The 21666-nt window shown below is 44.0% G+C and overlaps 1 protein-coding gene across 3 annotated transcripts in view; it reads right to left on the bottom strand.

Moving 5' to 3' along the window:
• The window catches only part of SYTL3 (synaptotagmin like 3), a 778488-nt gene that overhangs the window by 156578 nt on the left and 600244 nt on the right, over positions 1 to 21666 (bottom strand). For all 3 annotated transcript variants that reach the window (XM_069607884.1, XM_069607886.1, XM_069607885.1), the window contains exon 12: positions 14228 to 14398. In XM_069607884.1, the coding sequence (XP_069463985.1) occupies positions 14228 to 14398 (171 nt within the window). The remainder of the gene's footprint in view (positions 1 to 14227; positions 14399 to 21666) is intronic.

Genomic DNA, 21666 nt, shown 5'->3' with positions numbered 1-21666 from the left:
TTTGGGAAATTATTTTAATCTCCTATAGTGATTGGGGAAGTGCAGAGAGTAAGAGATGGACGAAATACTGTGCTTGTTTGGGCGGCAACTGTTAATGATGTATTCTCAATTGCTGCCTTGTTCAGGATATTTGTATGTCCAGAAAATGAGGGGTGTAATAAGGGTAGTATTTCAGTACGTGCTGTGTGCAGGCACCTTGTAAATGATCGAAGTACACGCGTGGTGTTAGTGGTCATTGAAATTAAGTACATGTCGTTATTACATTACATTTTCATATGGGTCTCTTATTGATTAGTACGCCACCATGGTAGTGACATGCTGCGGTGGTGGTGGGCAGGGCCTAGAGTTTTGGATGCATGGCCGTAGGCCGTAGGCCGAAGGCCATACTTCCAAAACTCTGCGCCCTGTACACAACCACCGCAGCATGTCACAACCATAGATACACCTGTATTATTGATTATGGATTACATGGTTGTGGGGAGTGTGTGCTGTGTTGGGTGCTTGGCCGAAAGCCATGCACCCAAAAACAAAGTTATAAGGGCTGCAGGTGTAAGCCAGTGCACACCAACACATTGTAATATCTATGGGCATATAGCTATGCATGCAGTCTCTGGCGAGATCAAGTGAAGCATACCACTCCTATCAATACACCCCTACCACTGCACATCACTGAGGTGGTTGTGGGCAGGATGTAGAGTTTTGGCTGCATGGCTGCAGGATGTAGCCCATATACAATACTTCTAAAACCCTAGGCCCTGTCCAGAACCACCACAGCATATTATAGCAACGCATACACCCGTACTATAGGTTAGCATGTTACATGGTTTTGGGGAGGGTGTACAGTGTTGGATGCACGGCCGAAGGCCATGCACCCAGAAACGACCTTATCAGCAGTGCAGTTATAAGGCAATATATACGTATACATTCAAATGTTTGTGCGCACATATGCAAATGTCTAGGTTCAGCCCACAAGCACTGCAGCATATTAGACAGGCACGTTAGTGGCTGTGTTGTTATGGTGCAGTTGCTGTTTCCATAGGAACAACACTTGTTGGCAGCCTTATACCTGTGGTACCTTTGGACGGTTTGTTACCAAAGTTTGCAAATAAATAAATCTAACACTCTGACTTTCTTTGGAAAGTTTGGTGATGTTTGGGGGAGGGGGGTGAAAGTTATAAGGGGCAGGGGTTCTCAAAACATCTCTTTTCCCCTTAGATTGAATGGGGGAAAAAGTTTGTGCCCGCAAACATGTGGCTCTTTCCCTGATTGGTTGTAGAACAGCATGAAATACGTCAGCTTTCTTTTATGGCTCTCCTATCTTTTATTCATGTTTTACTATATGCGCATATCGCCAGAAACTCATCCAAAAGAAGACAGCATTGGACTTGTCACACTCATGTAATAGTATTTCAGAAGGTGACCTTTGAGGAGGGCAGAATGGAATGTGCAAGTACAAACTGAAAAAGTGGACTTTTCTTGTCACCAAAGTGATACGTTTAAATGGAAGTTTCTGCTCACTGTACCAAAATTAACTACGGCGTGTGAGTTACAATGTTTTTTAAATTAAATTGCAGTCAGACTGGCATCGTAAGTTTACAAAACTAAGGACACCATCTACAGTGTTTGCTGGAAACAGCGCTTCTGGAGGAGTATGGGAGTAGCAGTTCTCATAATTGGATTGCAATACGTTGCTTCAAAGAAAGAATGTATTTGGTTTCTCAGTGAAGGCCACATGAGTTGCTTTTTCGGATGGCCGCTCAATACGCCCACGCATCCGAGTGAATCTATAAGGGCCAATTGTTTTTTGACCTTGACCGAAAGGGAAAGTTAGTAGCAATTCACGGAATGAAAGGGTCGAAAAAAATAGCAATTGATAAGGTTATGTTTTAAAAAGTTTGCAAGGGACTTGCAATATCATTATACGAAGATTCTTCGATGCAAATACATTGGTGTGTGACTTGCACAAACAGAATGGAGGCAGTAAATATTATGTAAGTTTACTTTTTGGCCACTCTACAGCCACCCGCGCTTTATTGTACCATTACCGCACATCTCATTGTGCTAATATAATTGCCCTATTATCTTTATGCACTGTTACATTTTTCCAGTAACGTTGCAGAGTGACCAGGTTGTACATGTGTAGCTTATGAGTGCACTCATCCTTTTTTAGCATTAATATTTTTTATTTGAAATGGTGACTTTGTCCGCATAGCTTTGTGTGTAACTTTGCACTTTTTTTTGGTATTCTTTGAAATGAGGAAACGTAATTTTTTTTTAATTGTCCTTTATAATTAATTTCATAAACGATTTATCCTCTTCCTGTGTAGTTGATATTTTTTTTTACTCTTACGGTTAGGGTGGCCAACTGTCCTGGATTTCGGGGGATTGTCCCGCAATTAGATGCTCCTTCCTGCGGTTTGTAGAGTGGCTGTGTGGGACGCAGGTTGTCCCGAGTTGTGTCAGAAGAACCTGCCTCAAGCACAGCCACTCTGCAAATTGAAGGGGTCATGTACACAGCACGGCGCTGCCGCCTGCTGCTTTTTTTGTCCGTCGGTTCTGCAGCCCTGGCTCCTTTTCAGCCTACAGTTGGAACTGTAATGCTCTGACACCTGTCTTCATTGAAATGCTAATGCTTTGTTCCTGGGGTCGTGATGGGCATGTTTGCAGTTAAAAAACGTGACCATCCCCTCCCAAGGACAAACCATTTGCATTTCAATTAAGCCAGGAATTAAGAGCCACTGAAAAAAAATTACATTTACAAAGGGGTGGCCCAAGTGAATGACGTGACGTCATGACCGCCTTCTGGGCAAGTGTCCCGTGACAGACTATCAAAGAGTTGGCGACCCTACTTATGGCGCATGCAAAATGTCGCCATTTGTAGCCTGCTACTATAGGTTCTCATGGAAATTATTAACATTTTACTAACATGTCATGTTTGAACACGTACATTTGGTTGTACTTTGCACCTTTTCGGTGTCTAGTTGAAATTTTTTGGTAGAGGTTGGTTATTGACACATACTTTCTGTAACTTTTCCCGCCTAGGTATATCATGCCATACTGTGTCTGCCATGGGTTTCAAATTCCGAGTGAGGGCTTCTTCGGATGGCAAATGCAACTGCTGGTGAGCGGTTGCCTGTCCATAATAATTATGTGGAATGAGACTGTAAGCCCGATATGTCCGTACGCTGAACTCGCTATTCGGAGCAACGTCACTTCATTTATGGTGCTGTAGGCTCCAGGTCATGACGACTTCTCGGAAATAACTGTGGAAACAAAGCGACTGCTTCAACGAAGAGTTAAAAAATGTTGTATGGCAAAAAAACAACGTGCTCCTCTTCTTCACCATTTCCTATGCCGCCCTTACAAGCATTGTTATGATCGTATTGAAAATGGGCTTACTCCGATGGAGTCTATAATGTTAACATTTTCTTTTACTTTCCACTCTATTATTTCCAAATGTAAGTTATTAGGTTGTACGTCGCTGTATGTTTATTTACAAGTGTTGCGTCACGTCACGTACTTGTGCTTTGAGCAGCCTACGATGGAAAGGGAAGAGGGCGTATGTATGCAATAACCGCATTCCCTTTCTATGGCAGCCATCTTGAAAGAGCATTTTGTTTTGTAATCCAAACTGCCAAAGCCGCCCCGGATTACAAGAAGTAGGCGTACTTTTCAGTAGCACACATTACTGCTTTCCTAATTTAGACTATTACTGGCAAAGATTATTTAGCCTATGTATTTTACTGAGAAATATGCACTACTTGGAGTTTATGTCATTTTTTTTTCCTTACACTGTGAAAGGCCGTTATTAACGCATTATTTCCTTTGTTTACGGGCGCCTTTCTTTTTTGGCACGGCAGGCAATAAAGCAATTTACGAACGGCAATGAGCAAAAAGGCAACAAACGGTAATATGGGCCGGTAGATGTACGGCGACAAATTTATCTGTTTGTTATGTGCAAGGTAGCGCCACTGTTTCATATGCTTTTACATTACACCACTGCTGCTCTTTCTTAGGGAGGAAGGATGCCTTTAGCTGATGTGTTTTTCAGATAACTACAACTTTTGCTACCGATATATAATGTGTAGTGCATTGCTAATCGCTGCATCCCAATACATGTTGGCGTTGTGTACGGCAAATGTTGGAGGTGGACATTGCTACATGATTATAAAATGTATTTCCACACTGCCCACGAGGCATAGATCGTACAGTTAAGTGTGTTCTGATTCTGGGAAATGTCACGGTTTAGTATGCCAGCATACCTTCATGTGGCATTTTTCGCAAGGTGTATACTGTTTAGCAAACGACCCTTGCTAAAGGGACGTTATGGTTACGTTGCTCTCGTGAAAATCTGTGACATGCAGTACACAATTTATTTCTTAACAAGACCTTATACTTACACTGACCTACTAAAAACCTGTACAATTCACTAAAAAAAACTTTGTTAAGGGGACGTTATGGTTAAGTTGCGCTACTGAAAACCTGTGAAATTCACTAAACAAACTTTACAAACGTGCCATAATACAAACGTGCCATTATGGTTCCAAGTAAAACCGAAAAACCCCTGAAATTCCCCAGTTATGGTAAGCTAAGCAACCATAACTCGCGCCACCACCGTGCACTGCTAAGACTAACAGCTTATCATAACTGGTGAATTTCAGGGGATTTTCGGTTTTACTTGTAACCATAACATCCCTTTAACAAAGTTTTTTCATTGAATTTCATAGGTTTTTATAAGTGCAACTTAACCATAACGTCCCCTTAACAAAGGTTTTTCATTACATTTGATAGGTTTTTATTAGTGCAACTTAACCATAACGTCCCCATAACAAAGTTTTTTCATTGAATTTCATAGGTTTTTATTATTCCATCTTAACCATAACGTCCGTTTAACAAGGTTTTTTGAGTAAATTTCAAAGGTTTTTATTAGTGCAACTTAACCATAACGTCCCCTTAACAAAGGTTTTTAATTGAATTTTATAGGTTTTCATTAGTGCAACTTAACCATAAAGTCCCTTTAATAAAGTTTTTTCAGTGAATTTGATGGGTTTTTACCAGTGTGTGCTATTTTCCTACAACTTACTAATATAATATTTACCCAATATAGCAATATTTGTGTCCAATTTACAAAGTGTCACCTTGAAACCCTGCCATTTCCCACCTTCTAGAATCATTTTTAACACTTATATATACTTTTTGCAACTTGTTCAACTAGTATTGCATCCGTAGACGTCTACGAACATCTGACTTCAATGCGGACCTTCCGGACAGTGCCACATGACCATACACTGGCACACGGCATGATGACGTGTCCGAGAACCGGTCCGCACTTCACGATAAGATTGTGCTTCGCAGACAGTTCGGAACTGCATTTTCTACTGATCTAGGAACTTTCATCTTCAAAATTTCCCTTGCACAGCTCCAACACCTATTCCTATTCATTATCCATTAACAACCTAGTACACAGTATATACTTTTAGCAAAATTGCTATTTATCTTAAAATGGCATCAGCTAATGCCATCCCTCCTCCCCAAGAGCCACCACCACTGCTGTAATCAAGGAGCATGAGAAACACTGCCCCCTACCTTAGAAATAACACACACGCAACATTTTCCCCTGTCCACCTACCGCTCCATATTAGTGTTTGGTGCCTCTTCCCTCATTTCCTCCCTCATTTCCTCCCCACTTAGCTCTCCTGTCAAAAAATAAATAAAAATACATCCAAAAACAACAAAAAAAATTTCCTTTAGGAACCACCTTTCACAGTTAAAAAAAAAAAAGAACTAAAAAGATACCTTATAGACTCCATCTACTTTATATTTCTCAGTAAAGTACATAGACTCAATAAGATTTTCCAAGATTTCCATTTACATTTTGTGTTATGCTAATGGAAATATTGTGGCGTTCATCCTCCGTTCCACGGACTGGAATGGTGGATACCGACCCGGCAGCCCAAGTTATCAGCCCAAGCGAAGCGAGGGTGGATAAAGAGGTCTCTGGACCATTATCCCCCGATTCCGGCCCCTGTAATGGGGGATGAAGGCCATTAGGACCCTAGGTTCCCAAAGCGGGAACCTAGGGTGCTAAAAAAGGATTTCCCTTTCTACAACGGGACGCCTGCAGCGTCCCGGTGTAGGAAGGAAAATCCTTTTCCAAGATGGCCACCATGGAAAGGGAAGGCAGGGTTCCATACAGGGCCCCTCTTCACTTTCCATGGAAGCCTGTAAAAGGCGAAAAGAGAATGCTATGATCTTATTACCACAAGCACATTTTTCTTCCCTTTTCAAATCTATCCCAATTTCGAATAACTTTACCACAAAGTCAGTTCCAGGTGGACATGGCCACTTTAACCCCAAGTGTTGTCCCTCGTGGTCATGGCCAGTAGCCAGATTGTCCGGATCATGACAAGCTACACCTCAGTTACCAAAGATATATCACTATTTTTTTACCTACATTATGACACTTTTCAAAAAATAAAACACGGGCATATTTGCAAAACCATACTTTCGGGTCCTTGCCAATGCTCCTTAGACAAGTTTGCTGGAAATCCACCCATGTTTTATTTTTTCAAAAGTGTCAAATGTATGTACATACAATCGTCACATAACCTAGCCCCCACTTGACAAAATCCATTCAGACTTTACTAAAACATTTATATCTAGATCTATAATCTTTTTGCAAACCTTTGGGTAGATTTGTCAAATGGCACCACATTAATAAGCCTTTACAATATTTTGAGACCTCCCATATTTTGCCCCCTCTTGACAGAATCCCACCAAACTTCGCAAAAACATTTATATCTAGATCTATTATCAGTTTGCCAAATTAAGTGTTGATTCGTCCAATGGCACCTCATTTATAAGCCTTTACATTATTCTGGGACCCCGCCTCTAATTTTACCCCTCTTGACAGAATCTCACCACACTTTGGAAACTCATTCTGGATCAGATCAAGAATATAATTGCAACATTTCATGCAGTTTCATTGAGTGGTGCCAAAGTTATGTGCCATCCAAAACTGCCCCCAAACATCTGAAGTGTCCCTGAACTTCTCAGGACCGTTCGCAAACATCCGAACTGTTCATGGACTTTTTGCAGCCATATCTCATCCCATCCTCATCACCCCTCACCTCCCCAGAGATTATTTGATACGTTTGACAAGTGCAATGTTGTGTTTTTTTATATGTCTTTACCGTGATGTCCGCGGACACCGGCCGCTGTCTGAGAATCCAAGAGGGTGGGCTTTTCCCAAAATCTGACACACTTCACACTTTTCACCATCCAATCAGTGGGCACGTCCGATGTCCGCGAACCGGGAAGTGTGTCCGCAAATCAGACCTACATATCACTCATTTTTTGGGACCTACTTTTTAGTCATTTGAAAACAAACTACTGGACAGATTTCCACCAAATGCACAAAGCATGCTTTTGGGACCAAGCCGCCGCTCTGCCGCAAATTTGGTGGAAATCCGTCCAGCGGTTTGGGCTGTAGGTGTGAGCAAACTTTTTTCTCCATTCAGTCTATGGGAAAAAAATAAATTTTGGGACCCCCACCTATAACTTTGCCCCCCTTGACCAAACCTCACCAAAGAGATTCAGAGTGGGCCATATACTTTTTTTGCAAAGTTCGGTGAGGATTTGTCCAGGGGGAGCAAAATTATAAGCCGCCCAAAAAGTGCTCTTCCTATGGGTTTAGCAACTTAACCATAACTACATGCCCGCTACCGCAGGCCATGTAATGTATATTCAGGGGAACAACTTGTTAAAAGAAAGTTATGGTTATGGTTGCAGCGCAAATCCACACAACTATAACTCGTACCACTGCCATGCACTGCTCATAACGACACACATGTTACCACAGATGATATCACAAATGGCCTCATCAATGACCTTACTGACATCACATCTTTGCATGACTTTCAAAGCATAGGCTTAACCAAAACGCCCCTTTGACAACTTTTTTATTTGATTTTAAACGTTTTCATAATTTAAGGTGTTTCAAAAATGAGCTGCACGGTACCTAACTTATTAAAATACAATTTTTTCTTTATCTAACTTAACACCAACAAACCTTTAACAAAGTAATTTTTTGCAATACACATTTCTGTATGTCAGTAAGAGTGCATGATATGGTTGATTTGCCCGGGATATGGCCATCGCCACGGAAAGTAGACGTTGGGTCTAGCCTGTGGCACTTTACTCTGATAACAACTCTGTTAGCCACTGGCCACACTGCCTACGACATGGCCTTCAGCCATACCACAGGCCCTGACAAACGAGCCATTGGGTTTGTAGTTGTCACTTAACCCCCAAAGTGGATCTGTGGGGCACTGGCCACACTTCCTAGGGAATTACCTTTGGCCATGCCACTCAAACTAGTGTAGAGGAGCAGGTGGATGCTTGCTCACTAGTTCCTGCCCCCTGACCGCCATCATATTGGAACAGTAGAAGAAGAGCAGCACATGGTACCCCCTGTATTGTTCCTATACCGCATCGAGTGTATGAGAGACGTTATGCAATCAGACAGCCCTACAGAATGTATCCTCGCACTGAAAGTGTGGAAGGATGCCACATGGAACAATGTCAGCACGCACCTACGGACATCATGGAACGTTAAAGTGAAATCTGACTAGGGCAGAGTGAAGCCATGAAGAAGATATATAAACCTATGTTGAAACAATATGAAAATATTTAAGAGTGACAATGTAATTGAAGCACCAAGAGAAAAATGTACCTAAGGCTAAAGTAGTCGTGAATACAAAGAAGATGAAGTAACTTACTGGTCAATAACTGTAAAATACGCAGTAACGCAAGGTAGAAAGGAAACATATAGAGGCTTGCTACAGAGGAATATATAACATGGCAAGGACAACCATTATAGGTAAATGGATGCTGGCTCATGTCAAATTCAACCAAGCTACCTCAGAGACAAACCAAGATTGCAGAATCAGGAGAGGCTGGAAAGCTCTGTGTACAGAACAACAGGAAGACTATGCTGGCCTAAGATCAAGGATGCTATTTTAAGGATTAATTGCAAGGCACAAGGGGTTAACCAGGATAAGCTATGAATGAAGGGCATGCTTCTCTTAGATAAAGGAGAAGAAATCATATGCCACAGCTAAATTATTGGACAAATAAAAGTGTATGAAGTCTATGTAACGTAGAGTGAGCAAGTCTCTAGAGGCAACGAGGAGCAACAGCAGCCGGCATAATTGAATCAAATAACAGTAAATAAGAGGCTGAAATGGACACATTTGTGGTCTCTTCAGATGTGATTCAGAAGTCAAAGACAAGGGCCATTCATTACAGCCTCAGACGAAGATAGCTGTGTGCTCACACTCCCTTGAATGTTCCAGGACAGTGAGCAGAGTGCAAGGTCAACTACAGATGGAAGACTTTGGCTTATGGTCGACCGATGAGAGATGATGGACTAATTGGGAAAATGGGGAGTAGTCTGACGTGATTCAAACACCTATGTTTTGTTTCACATGCGTGCTGCTAAAGAGCCAAAGGTCCAAGGTTGGGATAGCATGCCAACCAATTAGTAGGTCTAAGGGGCAACCTAACTTACAATGTTGTTGTAACTACCATTTTGTTGGCTATAATCAGTACCATATGTACTTAGAGGTAGTTCAAAGTGTGTCCCACAGATAAGGGCCAGCCAATGGTGTATTAATTTGTATATGTTCTATATGTAGATATGTTCGCTCAACCAATCTCTTCCCTCAATAGGTTTTATAAATTGCCACATAGAACGACGTCATAGACGGCGTATGTTGGGGCATAAGACCTCTATGTAATCAAGCTACTGTGTGAGTGTTCATGCATCAGTCCAATGCCCGTCAGTTCTCCCTGCTTTATTAAATGTGAATAAAGTAGTACTTTGCCATATTCCTTGAGTCTGTCCGATTATTTGGTCTGAGATCATTATTTGTAATTTCAAGGTGCACAGTATGCAAGCAGTAATGTCAATGAAGGAGCAAGTTGAGGATATATGCCATAATCATATTGAGGGACGGGAATGCGCTTTGTAATAGGGGATCAGGACGAGAGTGTGCTTGGTAATTGCATGAAGAACCCAGATGAGAACATGCACAGTAATGAAGGACCAGGACGGGAATGCATGCCGTAATGTGAGAATGGAATGAAGATGGGTGCAGTATCAATAATGAGGGACTGGGAAGAAGAAGAGTGTAGTAATTGCAGTGAGGGACCGGTATGAGTTTGAGCATGCTAATAATGGACTAGGATGAAGAGGCAGCCAATAATGGTAATTATGGCCTGGTGTCGTAACTTGAGCGTTGTGCAGATATGAGAGACCTCTGTCCCCAAGTGCCACACAGAAAGATACTCAATTCGTTCTCTGTGCAACCTTTGAGGTCACAGGTGGGAGAAGTCCAGAACCACGGAGCGCTGGAAACCCCAAGGAAGCTGCAAAGGAAACTGGGTTAAGTTCCAGATAAACACGGTAATTCAATACGTGAGGAATACAGAAAGGGCTTACCAGGTGTTGGCAGATCGAATGCGGCTAAACAACTGGGGTGGAGAAAGGTAGTTCCGGGACTCACGTGGGCAGAAGCCCCAGTTAGAATATGGCTGAGGAATCCCACTGGTTGCTGCGGTAAAGGGCCCACCTGTTAAGGAGTTCTGACGAGGATCCGGTGAAGCTCCAAATAGAGCTGAGTGATGTTCTGGATAACGAGGTCTCAAAAAGCAAAAGGAGAATCCAATGGAGTCCGTGTAGCAATCCAAATTTGTTTACCAGAGTAGCAGTCCAGAGTTTGAATAGCAGTAGCCAAGAGGGTAATCCAAAAGAAGTCTGTGAAGCGAGAGCCGAGTCCAAGATTCCAAATGACCAATAAACTGGATAAACGATGCCTAACAGAGTTTCAGGAAAACAGGTGTGAAGCGACGTTACCAGCGCGAGTCACCGCTTTTGTATCATTCACTTCCTGATCACGTGAGGCAGAACCGCATCACGTGACCGCGAGATGGAATCCACAACTTGCAATGGAGAAATGGCCGTAATCGGGACTGCGGGATGCGGATAGCGAGGCGGCCCTGACTGCACACGTGAGCCCCGGAGGTTATGTGGAGTAAGTGAGGGACACGGTCGGGCTGAGGGGAACCTGGGGTCATTGGCTGAGGGGAACCTGGAGTTGAGAATGTTGTGGGGGAACAGGACGAGGGTGCTTGCTCTAATGGTAATAACAGATCAAGATAAAATGCATGTGGTAATGATGGACTGGGAAAGGGATTCAGATGATAATGAGAGACCTAGATAAAGATGAAGGCAGTAACAGTAATTAGGAACTGGCACAAGGATGCATGCAATAATGGCAGGCGAGAATGAGGATGGATATGGTCATGATATTATGTGACGGTGCAAGGATGAACACATTAATCGTAATTAAGGGCCAGGATGTAATGAGGGTCTGGGATAAGGGTCCTCGCAGTAATCACAGGCCGGGAAAAGGATTGTGCTTGATACTGGGTGACTGGGACGATAATAAAGATGATAATGGTAATGAGGGGCTTGAACAAGGAGGATATGTGCAGTAATGGTAATGAGAGATTTGGGATGAAGATCTAGTGCAGTAAAGAGGGACCAGGGGTTGTTGATGCATGCAATAATGAGCTACTGGGAAAATGATGTGGGCAGTAGTGGTAATGAGGAACTGAGAACAGGATACACATTTTATTGTATAGTATTTGGTTATTTAAATAGCGCTCTTTCCCCATTTGTATGGCCTCAATGCGCTTTGTGATTGGAACGCCCTCAGTGACCGCAGTCAATCTAGTGGAAGGTTCTAATAGTTTATATTAAGAGATGCTTGTGTGCATTTTTCGCAGGCTTAGGATTTAGGTGGCTGGCAAGGCTCCACTAAGCAGCCCAGAGGTCAGGCATGGGAGTGGGTGCTGTTGGTGGTTTTGGATGAAGTGTAATTGTTGAAGATTCGATGTGTGCCCAGCTATACCGAATTTCTTTCGTTGGTAGTCGCTGTATGCTAGTGGCAGAGGTGTTGAGGCACTTCAGGGGTTTCAGTGTGGATGGCTATGTGCGCTGCTAGAGCGGAATGGCATAGCCATAGCTGCATTCTATGGTGCATGGGTGTAAGGTCATGCCTGCGGCCTGTGTCCGCCTATGTGATGTAAGGTATACATACTGTATGCTTTAATGTAGTTTGGCTGCAGTGTTCTTTCCTTGTCCAATGTGGACAGCATGGTCTAATTGCTCATGGTCTCTGTGGAGGGAAAGTCTGGGCAGCGAGGGCGATTGAGTTTGTTGTGGTGTGCGTCAGCAAATGCTTCCCTGTGTACTTGTCTTGCAGGAGTGTTGTTGTGCATGGGGCGATAGTTTGTCAGGGTGAGTCTAGGCGAGCGCTGCCGATTGTCGGTGCTGTGATTGTAGAAGGAGTAGGGTTTATTGTGGTGTGCCTCAGCAAATGCTGCTGGCTTCTCTGCTGTATTTATCGGGATGGAGTGTTATTGTCAATGAGGGCGATAGTCTGTCAAGATGAACACGGTAACGAATGTCCTGAATGACGATATGCGCATAATGTAAATTAGGGACAGAAATGAAGATGAATGCAGTAATGGCAATGAGCTACCGGGATGAAGTTAATCATGATAATGGAGGCCCAGGATTAGTATGCAGCCAACAATGATAATTAGGGCCCAGGACCAGAATGTACTCGGTAATGAGACGAATATGCGTGCAGTAATGAGGATCGAGCATGCACATTCTAATCCAGAACTCAGATGACAATGCACACAGTAATGATGAGCCGGAATGGGGAAGCGCCTAGTACTGAGGGAATGGAACAAGGATGCATACAGTAATGAGGAACTGGGATGGGATGGCAATAGCAATGCAAATGAGGAACCGGGACGAGGATGTGTGCAGCAATTCTAATGAGAGATTGGGATGAGGAAACTGTTATAGATACGTGTGATGTGCAGCAACAGATAGCACACACAAGAAGGCCGATGGGTCCTGCACAGGGCAGGGATGCCACAATCCTCACCATAGCTCTGCCGCTTTGGCGTTCAGGCCACCTTAAATGTCTCTGGCTTGGACATTGGCGGTAGCCTGTTCGGTCGAAGCAGTTCTTTTTATCAAAGCTAAAGGTTCTGGCTTTGCCAAAGATTGTGTGAATAGTCTTTTTATTAGGTTTAACACAAAGTTATTACAAAATGGCATTAACTGTAATATGCATGGCAGATGGCCTAAGTAGGACATTTTGTTGTTTGAGAAAGCTGCGTGCATATCTCACCGCTATGCAGGGAATCTGCATGTGTCTCCTCCCACGGAGCCCTGACCATTGATCGAGACGTTGCTAGGGGGGGGCTGAGGGGACTATGACTCCAGTTCTTTTGGTTGTGGCCCCAGATAGAAGCTCAGAGGCTACAACCAAAGGCTAGCTAGCCCTGAGGCCCGACAGTACTGACATTAGCGTGGCCCCAGATCTTTTCCAGACCTAGCAACAGCCCTGAAAGCGTTTCAGTCTGATCGGGTTAAGCTTGCAGTGCCTGAGGGTCATCCGGCGATCCCCTTCCAAAGGATACTTGTGCAGGAGTAGATTTGTTCACTTTTTAAGATGATTCTGGGCACAGTCAGCATAACTGGCACATATCAGACCCAGTGGTGGAAGTGTACGAAAAGAAGTATTGGAGCGAAGTTCCCTGCTGTCTTGCCCTCGCTCCCCACAAACCCCATCGCCACATCCCCTCCCACACGCCATACACACCCCTAAACAAATGGGCCTGCTGTTTAAGGGAATGTTCGGTGCAGTGAACTGAAGTGCAAGTTTCAACTTCTTCCCACACTTTTATTTTGAAACGAAACCATTCAGGAACGGGTTATTTTCAAATAAAAGTATAGGAAGAGTCAAACTTAATTTTCAAAAGTAGAGAAGCACTGCTCCGAACCGCTCCCGCCCACATCCACCAGTGGTTCGACCAGTGGTTCGACCAAAGGACTGGTTAGGGGTGTCAGATAAATGTCGAGTACTGTGGTTTGCCCCATTTTTGTGAGCAGGTTATGACTGAATACAGCATGGCCGAAGTGTGTTTGATGCTTGGAAGGGTGAATGGACAGAAATTAAATGACAGGTACTTTTAATGGCTGAGTTAATAGAATCATCGGTAATATCCTCTGTACGATTTCCTGTGTGTGTGTGATTCGTGGAGTAATGCACAGGTGTGGCTTGCGAGATGCACTTACCCTTGCTTTCAGCTGGTAGCAGCTGAATGACTGTGAAGGGCTGTCTTCAAAGTTCCAGGACTCGAACGGAATCGTCACTTCTCCCAGGAAGGCTTTGCGCTTCAGCGTGCCCACGTGCCACACGGACACATGCAGCACTCGAGTCTCCAGCAAGCAGTAATCAACGCTATACTGTGAAAGCACAGAAAATCAGAGAATATTCATCACACACCGGATCTGGAATTTTCCGGGAACAATCCTAATCTGTTCTACAGTCGCACATGCTGTAAAAGGGGTAACGACCAGGAAAGGGCCACACTGTCTCTCATAATGTGCATTTCCCGAGCAGCCGTGGGTTGAACACATGGGGGCTGATTCATGGAACTTTTAGCGCGGTGCAAAGTGACCTTCAACTGGTGCAAGCCAACAAACACCCAAAGTGTATTTTTTCAGTGCAAAGTGACTTTACACTAGTGCAAAAGTGGTGCCAAGTAACTTTGCACTGCCAACAAACACCCAAAGTGTATTTTTGCAGTGCAAAGTGACTTTGCACTGCAAAAATAAATTGTGCACCGCTCTGTGAATCAGGGTTTTTGTTGGCTGTGCAAAGTCGCTTTGCAACCTGCTAAAGGTTCCATGAATCGGACCCATGATCTCTTGACTTCATAGTCATTGTGTCCACAAGTAAGCCCTCTTTTTCAGCAGTTAAGCATGCTACATTACCACCCATATAATCCATGCTGCCCCTGAACACTCTACATAGAACGGCTACTAAGATGCTGTTCGGTGGTCACCTCTACTAATAGAATTGTTTTATTTATTTGCAATTTTAAAGCGCTCGCACAGCCCGTGGGCATCAAGCCACTGTTACAGAATGTTTCTTTTTTTTGTTGTTGTCTCAGTTGCATATTTATAACGCGCTCAAATACCCAGAGGTTTCTACGCGCGGACCCAGGGATCGAACCTGTGTTGCTACGTGTCGTCTTGCTTCCAAGGTGAGCACGCTCCCACTGAGCTATCCTCCCAGGACAATTATAAGAATTATAAATTCTGTAGTCGCAAGCAATGTAATTGCTCTGTTTATTTTCATTTATGTTCAGACTACGGTCTTCGGAATGGACACACGTCGACTTCAAATCCATAATAATGTCGGAAATGCGTTATACAAATATATCGATAACATAAAATATGGAATTTGGAGCAGAACTCCATGACCTAGGTACATCATCCGACGTAGACTCAAACATATGGATTTTAGGATGGTCGTATTTTATAACAAAAGTATCAATTTAGATAGATTAGGAAATCTTGCATGTGTCACGTGTAGTGTTTTATGTCGAGTGATGAGCTGCGTACCGGCGCAATCAATAGATATGTTATGCTATTAAGCTTTCATATCCACCAGATGCCACCATAGTTGTCTTAAGGTGCTAGACCTTGTTGAGAGTCGGCGTATTTTGCCCATCTGCCAAGGGCAGCTGGCATAAGTGACAGAGCTATGAATTGGCTGTGTAGAAAGGTGACTTGCGGGAACCGCAGTAGGTGAGAGGAAAAAGGGAGGAGGAAGTGACATCAGCCCTCTATGAGCCATACACGAATACAAGCTGTGGGAAGGCTAACACGAGGAGGATGAGGGAAAACTATGTGTTGATTGAAGACATATATGAGCCTCATTACGAGTTGGGTGGTATTTTGGTGGTAAATCTGCAGGAAAACAGCACCTGATGGAATTACCGTTACCGCCAATTGGTCCGGTGGAATTACCGCTGGATTACTAATGGCAGAGTTAATCCCCATTTTTATTGAGTCCATTGGACCTTATGGAGCATTTTTGGCGGAAAACCGCCGGCGGAATTACAGCTGCGGTAATTCCACTGATTTTGCTGATTTCATCATGCTAAAGGTGGATACCCCCACCCCAGGGCCATACTCGTACTATGGCGGTGCGGGAAAAGTAGCAGTAATTCTGCTACCGCCAATTATTTACTGCACCTCCATACTTGTAATGAGGCCGATAATAAGACACATCATGAATGGCATTCAATGCAGGTTCATTGATAGATGATAAAGGGAGGTCAAATATGGTGAGGAAACTGTGTTGATTTCTAGAAATACATTGTCTAGCTTAGTTTCTAATGTCAGAGCGATTTGGGAACGGGGGGTAATGGCCTGGCAGCCCTGGTTAACAGCCTGAGGGAGGCAAGGTCCATTAACGAGGGCTCTGGGCCATTACCCCCTGTTGCAGCACTTGGAAAGGGGGCTTAAGGTCCTTAGCACCCCAGGCTACCAAAGCGGTCACCCGCGGTGCTAAAAAAAAGTATTTTCAGTCATTGAACGGGGGTGCCCTGCGCTTTCCCTGACAATGGCTGAAAATACTGTCTAAAGATGGACGCCATGGAAAGGAAAGGCGGGGCTCCATAAGGTGCCCCTCTTCTCTTTCCATAACGGCCGTCTGGAGCAGAGCGGAAGGTGCGACTGCGGCAGCCGCCGCAGCCGAAATAAGGTAAGTGGGAGAGGGGAATAAAAAAATAAAAATAAGGGGATGGAGGTTGGGGGGAAGATGACGGCGGGGAGCTGGCCGTCCGGTGGGATGGAACGCAGGCTTACACCGGCGGTTCAAGCCTGCGTTCATAGCCACCTGATTGGCTGGCTCCCCCCACCATGGTGCTAATGTCAGTTGGTGGGAGTACTATTGTTCTTACAGTTTCCCTCAATAGTTTCCATGAAGAATCACTCTATGCCCGAGATGCTACTTCTGCCTTCTTCAAGGGCATCGCTAGGTATTGTTCCTAGGAGCGAAGCAAGGGTAGGACCAAGAAGAATTAGATGTATTGTCATACCTTCTCCATCTCGTATGTACTCATCAGTGAGGGTTGCAGACCCTGTACTATTAAAACAAGAGCTTTGTTAATTTCATCAACTGCAATGTAGGATTGGCCAATGGTGTTCTTACCCCATTGACGCTGTTGAAATCCCAATTGCGATGGAACAGTAATGTTAATTTCAGCCTCCCACTCAATCGCCCCTGAAATACCATTCCAAAAAGTTGATTGGTTTATAGAGAATAGGAAAGCCCCAAAGTCTGTAGACCCGTTAGTCTCTGCTCAGGACATAGGCATGCTCAGTATTGTATAACACGCCACGTATGAGGGCAAGGCCCTCTTGCCTGAAAGTCAGAATAGGGGTCACGTGGGTACTGGTCAGTCGACTGTGGCTCATTATGTATAATGGAGTGATGGATCGCAGTGGGAGATTGTTTCATAAGCATAGGCAGATCAGAATTGTACAGGCATAGCATGGTGTTGTCAAGCTATGCCCCTCAAGGTTACAGGAGGTTCTGTTAGGAAGTATATTGTTCAAAGGTAACCGATTAAATGTGTCTTGTGTTGTGTGTATGTTTCTTGTTGTGTAAAACCCCATAATAACCAGCGATGAGAGAGGAGACAGATGAGGGTAGCAGTCATGTAACCAACAGCTATAGGTTTCTTCAGAAGACAGTGATAGTTGCAAAATCACAGAGTCTAGAGCAGGGGTCTGCAACTTCTGGCTCTTCTGATGTTTTGCACTACAACTCCCATCAGCCCTACCCAAGATAGTCAATAGTGAGGGATCTAAGGAATTGTAGTCCAAAACATCTGGAGAGCCACAGGTTGCAGCTGCCTGGTCTAGACGAAATATAATGTGGCTTTGTGTTTTGCTCTAAGCACACTTAAAACTGAAACGCCTCCCCATGTTTGTGTCCTGTGCATATTTGGGTTAAGTAGTGAGTGCATTTAAGTGTTTCTGGATTGGGAGCTCTGAAATCTTGTATCCCAGTATGCACAATACATGCCTAGGAGGCTAAGGAAATAATCTAAACTGTGTACTCATTCTTGTTCTGTCTCTCTATTCAGGGATACATTCCCAAATGTGACCAGACACGGGAGTGGACCGAGGGCATTTGTCTGACCCAGCAGATAATTCAGTGAGCAAGATCTGGATCGCTGCACTTGGAGGATCAGGACCACAGGCATGACATTTGCCTCGAACGCCAGCATGCCAGTTTACATTAACGTCAGGGGCTCGATAGGAAAGAGGGGACAGATTTGTCTCTGACTCAAGTCTGCAGGGTCCCATGTGGAACAGGACCCCAGGACGCAGCAGTGGCGCAGCGATCACCACAGCGAACTACGCTTTTGCAAGCGCATAGTTCCTCATAAGAAACTGACAGAATCAATTCTTGTTGGAAATTGTGTATGACGGCCCTGATGAAGGCAGAGGTCTTCGATGGAAAGCAATCGACCTAGCCGAAACTCGAGTTGGCCAAGCTTTTAGCTTGTTTTTTCTATTAGTACCTATAAGGTTGGACGTTGATTCCCAACTGATGCAATGTGCATCAGGGATTTAGCTATTAGTCAAAAAAAGCAAATGCCAGCAGAAATGTATTACTGTGGTCATTGTTTGGTGATTTAGAGTGTTTAGGAACTTGTTGAAGTGAATTTGTGAACATGTAATTGAAGAGAGGATGAGGTGTGCAAGCTGTTGATGTTAGAAAGTGCATTTGCAATTGAAACCTCTGTATTAAGGTATATGTGTTCATGACCTTTTGGATTTGTCCTACTTCCTTATTATTATTAGTTGTTTATAACATTGGTGTATAATAGAAGACTTTGTGCAGCTGTCTTAATTCATTGTACTTTGATTACTGTATTGTTACAACATTGAATGTTTTTTTTTTTGCTGATCAAATACAAAAATGTTTCATAAGGGTCAATGATTTTGTTTATTACTGATTGATCCCCATTTAGGGCCCTTGCAGACCATATACATAGAAGGATTGACCACGTGCTCTTGGGTCCCTCTATGTTCAGGAAGACAAGTAACATATGTCAATCCCTGCTTATTGTGAAAGTTCATTTGGGTGTAGTGAACACCTGCCCATTTGCAAATGTACTGACCTGTGTCCACAAACTCATTTCATATTTGCTAAAATAAATGTATCAGAGGGTCTGGTAATACATTATGGTCACTGCTGGCCTAGGTCAATTTGTAATAAGTGACCTAAACACTTTTATCTTGGTGTAGGGCTGTCAAATGGAGCCAAGGGAAACTCAGTCTAAGTGCCTGGGACCCAAACTTCTGAAAACATCTGTGCTGCACTTTCAATGCAGGCCTTGTTGTGGTGCTACTCCTGTTTGAACACAGTCAGATTGATGGTGGTTAGAATGCTGCTGCCAGTTTAGGACTGGTGCAGGATACTCTGCAGCTACTGATGGTCATGCCATCAGTCCTAAGTAGGTCCAATATATCCTGGGAAGCAGAGGTAGTTGCCTTGCAAGATTCCCCCATCGAAGTGCCTACTAGTGGGTACTGTTAAATGTCTCAATAGAGTTTGGGGAAGAAAGTAGATTAGCACCCAGGGTGGGGGGAGCAACCAATTAGTTTGCTTGGATCGCAGGCTGAATCTACTGATCGAAGCCTGCGTACCGAGCAGCCTGACGGCTGCTTCCGCCACCCCGCCATCTTCCCCCACCTTCTCTTCTCTTTACATTTCCCGTCCCTCCCATCTCCAGCCCCACTTAACTGATTCTGTCAGCGGCGGCAGGGCCTCTGTCGCTGGTGCCACTCCATCTTCAGCCTGGCTGCAATGGAAATGGAAGAGGGGCTCAGCTTGGAGTCGTTTTCCAGCTCTGTGGTGGCCATCTTGAGGCAGTTTGTTGTATGAATAGATGTGCTGCTGTCAGGCGTCTCATTTAATCATACAACAAATTTTGCTGTCAGAACTGCAGGTTACCGGATTGTCAACCCTGGGTGCTAATAGCAATAACCACCCTTTCCATGGGCTGGAAGGGGTGGTAACTGCACCAGGAACCCGTGTTAAAGGTCCTTGCTACGCTCAGGACTTTAACTCGGGCCCCAGGCCATTGCCATCCATTCCAGCACATGGAATGGCTGGTTTTTGCTTAATTAGGGGTTCTTCTGTTGCCCTGCCCTCACTGTGAAGACTTGTCATGTGATGCACAACTACAACCTTAGTCAGGCAGTGAGCCAGATGGAGACTGTCATCCTCAGAGATAGGAATTGGAGAAGGGATTCAAAGCTCCTGACACTGGGGGTGGAGGGTCTGTGCTTGGCTCTGGGCATCCTCTATTATGATTCCAGCCAAGCCTTTGAGAACTAGAGGTGTTCAGCAACAGCCTCAAAATCATCAAGCATACGTCAAGGGTTGAGTTTGCCAGAAAGCCGCTGGTACTACTGGCAGGTTACCATCAACCTCGGCTTACCATTTCCGCTGCCCGATATCCCAGGATTACTGGGATATTACGGGCAGTGGCAGAACAGTAAATTCCCATTCCCATGAGACTCCATGGGATGGGAACCACTGAAGCGCCGGCACCGTTGCTAACAGTGCCGCTGCTTCAGTGATTTATCTGCCAGTAGGGGCCTGAACTACCGGCAGGACACAGCTGCTACTGGCAAACACGGAGTGAGCCGGTCCGGAAAAGGTGCCAGTAACGCTGTTATCAGCACCCTAGTTCCACAACGGCTCACTTGTAATGACCTGCCCCATGTCTTGAGAATAATACTTAAGAAGAGGGATGCCATGTCCCAAGCAGTATGCAGTGATTTAAACGAATAGAAAATAACGAACAGCATTTATATCTAAACATTTATAATGAAATAAATACTGATTTTTTAAATGTATATACATATGGGGGTGGGGTAAGGGGTTAAAACGGGTGGGTAGGGTTAGGGTGGGATTATAAACGAAGGGAAACAGGGGCTTGGGAAGGGGTCAAATAAATAAATTAAAAATTAGGTATTTCTTTCATTAAAACTGTTTAGATAAAAAAGTGTTCGTTATTATTCTGTTTGTTAAAATCACAGTGTGTGTCTATTTGCCTGTGTGCGTGCGTGCAGAAAAAAAAGGCACTGTGTGCACTAGTTGTAACTTGTGGAATGGTGAAATGTAATTTTACTGCTCATTATGGAATATGCAAATGTGCTTTACATGGGTATTGTGGTAAATAATTCATGCTAAAACCCCAAAGAAATTGTGCAAACTGACAAATATTGTTTGCTCTGTTATGTTGATAGCTAGCAATGTTTTTACTGGGGAAGCTGACGTTCTGAATTTACTGCAGAACTGTGAAAATCAACAATGTGTCATTTGAACTGTGGACAATTGCCAATATGTTTATTTCTGGAGCAATGTGGACACTGGAAATGCACATTTAGTGGGACAATGATATGATATGATATGGCATTTATAACGTGTGGATACTGACAGATATTTGCATTGCAGAAATGAGTCAATCTGCGCATGATTGATGCATAGGTTGATCGCCTTGGGCCGTGTGAAAGATAGGGGTGTGTTTCCTGGGCATTGTGGAAAATGACAATGTGTGCTGGTTTGTGGTATGTATGTTTGGCAAGACGTTGCCGGTACGAGGCAGGAAGGTTTGGAATGATATGTTGCA

Source organism: Ambystoma mexicanum, chromosome 4q (genome assembly GCF_040938575.1).
Source record: "Ambystoma mexicanum isolate Mex_15411 chromosome 4q, UKY_AmexF1_1, whole genome shotgun sequence".
NCBI lineage: Eukaryota > Metazoa > Chordata > Amphibia > Caudata > Ambystomatidae > Ambystoma > Ambystoma mexicanum.
This window is presented reverse-complemented; position numbering and strand designations above follow the sequence as displayed.